The following is a 7940-nucleotide window of genomic DNA, read 5'->3' as shown; positions in this document are numbered from 1 at the left end:
TCATTTACTGATTCATTTTGACTCATTTTCAGTTGAGCTAATTCTATTCTGCATTTGATTTGAATATCTTCTGTTCTTGCCGCCATTTCATTTTTGATTTTCTCCCATAACTTCTTCGCGTTCTTTTCATTCGCATATTTTAACGCTTGGGGAGCTGTCATAGTTTTATTCATTACATTTCTTGCTATCGCGTTATTATCATCCCATATTTCCCAAGTTTTTATTTCATTTTCGAAATTAACATCATCCTTTTTATATGGTTTTGGTGGTTCATCAGCTTCTATCACACTTCTCCATATCTTTAAACTTCTTAATTCACTTTCAACTCTGTTGGCCCAAATAAGATAATTATCGTCACTTAATTTTTCTATATGACTCAAATTTATCATATTATATGCCATATTTTCTAATTTATATTCACTAATTATAATACAAGTCTAATTTATCTCTTAGAGAAATCGGCTATTTTGTTAAGCCTAAACAACATCAATGTTCTATCTGAAAGTTTATTAACAGAAGGTGCAACCACGCTCTGCTACCAAATGTTGGTTATTTAAGATTGGCATATATATAACATTCTCAAAAGAATCATCCACTTCTAACAAAAATACATTATGGCAATATACAAATAGAAAACTTTATTAAAGAAAATCAGACATAAGAAATCTTACCGCATTCTACCAAACCATAATAATAAAAAACTCTCTCTTCCAGATACATTTTTAACTCATTCCTTTTACAATATTTTATCAACGTTGCCAAAATATTCAAACTTAAAATTATGCTTTATAAACAAATACTATCAATTAATGGATTCATTACTAAATAATACATTTAAAACATTCATTTTACAGAAGCAATTTTTCAAAGTTGTTTTTAGAATTTACTTGTTGATAGCTTAAAATATTTTATTTTGCAACAACTGTCTTTATCGTAATAAATTTGACAATGCCAAGTATCTTCAATAATATTCAAATCCTTTAAAGTAGCATTGTAAATAAAACTAGAATAAACATTATACATCTTGGTATCTTTGAAGATTCATTCAAACTTTTATTAATTACTCAAAGCAGTGGTTTACTAACTTTGATGACCCTGGGAATATATAAAAGTATTTTGTCATCTCAGAGAACCAATAATTTTTATTTCATTCTAATCATGTATTCTGTATAAACACCTAGCATCTTCTGAAAAGTAGTTGTTAAAATGCATTAAAAATATATCGAATTTTTGAGCATGAAAACTATTTAATTCTTATTATTTTAGGTAAAAATAAAAACTTAATTATTTAAAACGTATATTATTACGGCCCACGTTAATCATAATATTTTAGGAGCCCTTTGGTGCTGCGTGTTTAAAGTCTTTTAAAAATTACGTAAGAACACAGCCATTCTATTCTAAAACGCCGTGTTATTTTCAACCTGCCTCCCTCCCGCCGTTTTTTTTCACAACCCGGTAGTGACGCACCGGTGGGGCGCTGCGATCACGAAAGCTGGAGGCAGTGTCTAAACATAGCTCCGAAATTTTTTAAATAACTGTTTCAGTAAATATTTTCAACTCTCTAAAAAAGTTTAATGCACCCTTCCTATGCAATGTCTCATTCATCAAATTGAAAAAGGAAACTTTGCTTCTTCGAAACTTCAGATGTTTTGTTAGCTGTTTATTATCAACATGAGAAATCCAAAAGAGGCCCTGACACGGAATATTCAGATAAGTAACATTCTGTTCTCTATACAATATATGTTTCTCTATCACTAGAGTGCAATTAAATTTCTTTATTTATTATTTTTCATAAGATTCTAGCATTATACAATAGTTAGTAATAGTAGCAAGTCATGTGGTTCTTTTCTTCGTAACTTTTCCGTAGAGACGCCACATTCCTTATCAGTAGTCCCTTCTTATCAGCAATTCACACCCTTCGGAGAGCCCCCTCTTCGTGCTTAGGAATTTCTTGGAAAAAATGGGGATCTCTTGACCATCGATGAGTATAGATTGTGATTTTTGTAACTAAGATCCCCGACCTTTTTTTTTTTTTCAGGTACATGTTACTTTAGTTAAAATATTATGTACATCTCTGTGATGATATATGTATTTTCTAGTGAGGTCTCAAGATAAAGGCATACACATTACAATGTAGGAATTCATTCATTTATTATTTTTTATTTATTAAACTTAGCTAAATTTTGCTTCTTAAAGACACTAATTTTTGCAGATGAACTCCTTAACTACACTCATGGACACAATCGTATTTTAGGATATTTTCTAATTCTTTTCCTTTTCTTTCTTTAGGCCCTTTTTTTTTTTTTTTTTTTTTTTTTTTTTTTTCCCTCTATTATTTTTGGGCCATTTATTTTAAATTTTATTTTGTCCCATCTTTTCTTTCTGGCCTTTTGAACTCGTAAAAAATGTACGAAGTTCCTTTTTACTCTCCTCAAATACGAAATTGCCCCCCTTTCTATATACCTTTCCTTCGCACCTATGCTTGATTTTTCGCTCATCGGGGCACAAAGACTTAGTGGGTGCAAAACAAGACATCTGTCTACTTTGTCTGTCTGTCTGTCTCGGTAGTGACCATAGATATATGGTAGTGACGCACCCCTAGCCAGCAGCAAAGCGGAGCCTAGTCCGATTAGACGAGAAAGGTTGCTACCTCTGACAAATGAATTCGCCGGGTTACCAGCTTCGAACTTTTATCGCCATTGATGTTTAAATTTAACGAATCTTTTGCGGTTGTGCTTCTCAGGTTTTATCCTGAAATTGTAACATCTCGCAAAATACCATGAATAAGATTTCAATCCTGGATTATATTTCGAAAGTGACCCTCTCAAGTTTTCCAGTATATTTGAGTACAAGGTATATTGGAAAATGTATTGCGGAGAATAAAACTTCTTAAAACAACGCGAATTACCGAACAAACCTCATTTTGACAGAAGCATGAAATAAATCTGCATTTGTTTCTTATTGCAGGATGTGAGATATGTAATAAATCATTTGCCGACAACTCCAGTTTCAAAGTCCATATGCTTGACAAATATTCTGTGTATTTATCTTGTGTATGCCGTGTATAACAAGTCATTTACACTAAAGAATTATTTAAGCAATTATATATAGTTATTGACACGGGAAACAAACCTTGTGTGTCAGGTATGCAAGAAGTCATTTAGATAGTATAGTTTTTTAGACAAACATCTGCATACACTCACTTGGCCAAAAGAGCACATTAAACGTGAATATGTTGATTTAATCCTAGCTGACCCTTACAAATTCTTTGATCTTAATATCCAGTGCACAAGGAATTTGGCGACTTACATGCAGGAAAGAAATCTTATGTGTGTATAGTATGTAATAAGTCACTTACTCTAAAAGGTAACTTAAACAAGCAGATGCTTCTGCACACAGGACAGAGACCTCATGTGTGTGAGGTATGTAACAAGTCATTTGTTAAAAAATGTAATTTAAACAAGCATATGCTACTTCACACAGGAGAGAGACCTTATGTGTGTGAGGTATGTAACAAGTCATTTACTCGGAAAGCTCATTTAAACGAGCATATGCTTCTTCACACAGGAGATAGACCTCATGTGTGTAAGGTATGTAACAAGTCATTTACTGTGAAAGCTCGTTTAAACGAGCATATGCTTCTTCACACAGGAGATAGACCTCATGTTTGTGAGGTATGCAACAAGACATTTACTTTTAAAAATAATTTAAACAGGCATATGTTTTTTCACACAGGAAAAAGACCTCATCTATGTGAGTTATGTAACAAGTCATTTGCTCAAAAATGTGATTTAAAGAAACATACACTTATTCACACGGGAAAGAAACCTTACACGTGTGAGGTATGTGTAAAGTCATTTACTCAAAAATCTGCTTTAAAGAAGCATCTACTTTATCACACAGGAGAGAAACCTCATGTGTGTTGCGTATGTAACAAGTCATTTACTCGGAAAGATTATTTAAACAGGCATATGCTTCTTCACACAGGAGATAAACCTCATGTGGGTGAGGTATGTAACCAGTCATTTGCTCAAAAGTGTGAGTTAGACAGACATATACTTGTTCACATGGTAAAGAAACCTTATGTGTGTGAGGTATGTGTAAAATCATTTATTCAAAAATCTAATTTAAAGAAGCATATACTTTATCATACAGGAGAGAAACCTCATGTGTGTGAGATATGTAACAGGTCATTTACTCGGAAAGATCATTTAAACAGGCATATGGTTCTTCACACAGGAGAGAAACCTCATGTTTGTGATGTATGTAACAAGTCATTTCCTCGTAACTATACTTTAATCAACCATATGCTTCTTCACACAGGAGAGAAACCTTATGTGTGTGATGTATGTAATAAGTCATTTACTCAAAAATCTAGTTTAAAAAAGCATCTACTATATTCACACCAGAGGGAAACTCCATAAGGTAAATGTGTAACAAATGACTTGGGTTATAGAAAAATTGGAAATCTCCATGTCAACAAATAATAAGAAGGCTAATGTTTTTTGTGAAAAAGTTAGATTAATAATAACCTATGTTCATGTGTGCAATAAAGATGTGTCCGGGCTATAAAGAAATGTCTTTGTATATGGTGTGTTAACTTGTTGTTTCATTTCAATTTTTAAGAAATCAGTTGTTTCCACAAGAGAAAAACTTGATGGTTGTGAGATAAGTGATTTCACAAGTCATTTTACACTGATTCTGGTTTAAAGCAACATTTTCTTACATCAATGATTAATGAAAGCTTAAAACATCATATACGAACAATGAAAAGTTAGACACTGATTATACTGTTTTGAAAAAATAATTTTATTGATGTTGCATTCCTCCCTTTCAGGTGAAGTCATGAATTGTTTGAAATCTTGAATCTTGAATATTTTCATTTCAATGGAAATTTCATTCACATTTTGCACTGAATAGAATACATTTTTTCAATACATTTTCTAAAAAGTACAGAATATAAATTTCATATTTTTGTGATATCTATAGTGCTGTAGGACTTAAGTATTTTACTCCTTATCATTAGCATTTTTAATGTTCAGAATGCTTAGATTTTTGAAGATTACGTGTTCAGTATCGAATGTTTAAAAAATTATTCGTGAACTGTTTACTTGATGCCACTATGTAGCTTTTAGTATTTTTGAAACAAATCAAATTTCATGAGGAAGTAAGGTTTCTTTTTGTGGTATTTATTGATTGATGCAGCCTCCTTAATACAAGTAGCCATATTTTCAGTATACTCGGAAAGATCATTTAAGCAGGCATATGCTTCTTCACACAGGAGATAAACCTCATGTGTGTGAGGTATGTAAAAAGTCGTATGCTCAAAAATGTCATTTAGACAGACATATACTTGTTCACACAGGAAAGAAACCTTATGTGTGTGAGGTATGTGCAAAATCATTTATTCAAAAATCTGATTTAAAGAACCATATACTTATTATACATGAGAGAAACCTCATGTGATGTATGTAACAAGTCATTTTCTCGGAAAGATCATTTAAACAGGCATATGCTTCTTCACACAGGAGAGAAACCTCATGTTTGTGAGGTATGTAGCAAGTCATTTCCTTGTAAGTATACTTTAATCAATCATATGCTTCTTCACACTGGAGAGAAACCTTATGTGTGTGATGTATGTAACATTTACTGAAAAATCTAGTTTAAAAAAGCATCTACTATATTTACACCAGAGAGAAACTCTATAAGGTAGATGTGTAACAGATCACTTGTGTTATAGAAAAATTGGAAGTCTTATGTCAGCACATAATAAGCAGGCTAATGTTTTTTGTGGAAAAGTTAGATTAATAAGAACCTTTGTTTATGTGTGCAATAAATACCTGTCCGTGCTATGGAGAAATGTTTTTGTATATGGTGTGTTTAACTTGTTGTTTCATTTCAATTTTTAAGAAATCAGTTGTATCCGAGAGAAAGAAACTTGATGGTTGTGAGATAAGTCATTTCACAAGTCATTTTAAACTGCTGATTTAAAGCAACATTTTCATACATCAACGAGTAATGAAAGCTGAAGACATCATATACAAACAATGAAAAGTTAGACACTGATTATACTGTTTTGAATAAGATAATTTTATTGATATCGCATTCCGTCCTTTCAGGTAAAGTCATGAATTGTTTGAAACCTTGCAATCTTGAATATTTTCATTTGAATGGAAATTTCATTCACATTTTGCACTGAATAGAATACATTTTCTCAATGCGTTTTCTAAAAAGTACAGAATATAAAATTTATATTTTTGTGGTATCTATAGTGCTGTAGGACTTAAGTATTTTTCTCTTTATCATTAGCATTTATAATGTTCAGAATGATTAGAACTTAGATTTCTGCAAGATTATGTGTTCAGTATCGAATGTTTAAAAAATTATTTGTGAACTGTTTACTTGATACCACTATGTACCTTCTAGTGTCTTTGAAAGAAATCAAAATTTCATGAGGAAGTAAGGTTTCTTTATGTAATATTTAAGTGTTGATGCAGCCTACTTACATACTTATACAAGTAGCCATATTTTCAGTATATGCCAAACTCTGGCAACATTGTGCATAACCATTCTTCCAGCAATCATGCTTATAATAATCTTTCAATCAAGCACTTCTGCCATTTTATGTGCATTCTTTTTTGTTGTGTTCCAAAGTCCAACTGTTTTTATAAACATATCATGATATTTATTATTTTATTTATTTATTTATTTTATTATTTATTTATTTATTTATTTATTTTTTGCCTTAGTTTTAAAATATGGCATTACAGAAAGTGCAAGCAGTTTTTCTACAATTCTGCAAGAACACAGAATTTGATGAAAATCTTGTAAATGTAACAATGAGGGAATGCTTTTTCTGATTAGCAGAGTGCTGAATGAACTCCATTCTCTTGGGAAAAACAGATAGCACTGTATTTGGGAGGATTAAAGTGTAAAATTATAACAGAGATTTGAAAAAGAATGTGTTTTATTTTTAATTCATCACAAATTTCTTATTTTGTAATTCAAATTTCTACTCGAGTATATTTTCTTTTGATGTATTGATAATTTTTACCAATTTATAATAAATACCAACAGTTTCAGAATTTTTAAAATACTGAATAAATAAAGGCTTGAAAACTACCAATTTGCACCCGATAAGTAAATTTAACATTTCATCTGTAAAAAATCAAAGAATTGTGCTAAGGTTATTGCTTTCATATATACATACATACATATACATACACAAACATATATACTTTTTTCTTCCTCATGGGTCCAATCAAATGTTTCAGATACGTTTTACTTATATGTCCCTGTATATTGTCTGTTATTAGGTATTCAGCCTCGACATCTGATTCCTGTGGAGTATGCTAACTTTCATGTTACCACCTTCCAATTCTTATTGCTCCGAAATGCTGGAGAATGCTTAACTATTTCATCACCATATGCATGCTGTAGCTTGCAAGTGCATTTTATTATAGTTCGCTTCTTTTTTAATGTTAACACAAAATTGAAATATATTTCTGTGCAAGGGCTGTACCTAGCAGGACGTGTGGCACGTAAAAGTATGCGGGCAGGGAAAATCAGGGGCAGCCGGATTTTTAATTCATTGTAACTATTTTTCATATGTAAATACTTTTTATATGTTTTTTTCATATGTAAGTACTTAGTGAGTATGAAATAAAAATTTTATTAATGTTTCAGCTTTTTTTCTTAAAATTTGGGGGCGGCAGTCTTAAAGTATGTGGGCAGTCAATGGTGTAGGAATGACCTTGTTTGTGTGATTAGGCATAAAAACGTCTGTTTCAACTTCAATATTACTTCAATCACTTTTTGCATATGTCAGTGCTGTAGAAATCCCATGTGCATAAATATGTAAAAAGCATTCAGAAAATATCTTTTCCATAAGTGTAAGGAACAATTATCTACTAAATATGTCTTTGAGGAACATTTTAGTT

The 7940-nt window shown here is 31.4% G+C and overlaps 1 protein-coding gene across 1 annotated transcript; it reads left to right on the top strand.

Annotated features, from left to right (window-relative positions):
* Positions 1-2569: 2569 nt before the first annotated feature.
* LOC146993955 (uncharacterized) lies at positions 2570-7685 on the top strand. The gene has a single exon (XM_085826666.1). The coding sequence runs from the start codon at positions 3384-3386 to the stop codon at positions 4422-4424; it is 1041 nt and encodes a 346-aa protein (XP_085682792.1). The 5' UTR covers positions 2570-3383; the 3' UTR covers positions 4425-7685.
* The last annotated feature ends 255 nt before the right edge of the window (positions 7686-7940 follow it).

This window comes from Stegodyphus dumicola, chromosome 11 (assembly GCF_044657685.1).
Source record: "Stegodyphus dumicola isolate Sdum_Otavi_A_Nest chromosome 11, ASM4465768v1".
Lineage (NCBI taxonomy): Eukaryota > Metazoa > Arthropoda > Arachnida > Araneae > Eresidae > Stegodyphus > Stegodyphus dumicola.
The sequence above is the reverse complement of the archived record's forward strand: the minus strand, read 5'-3'. Positions and strand labels throughout refer to the sequence as shown.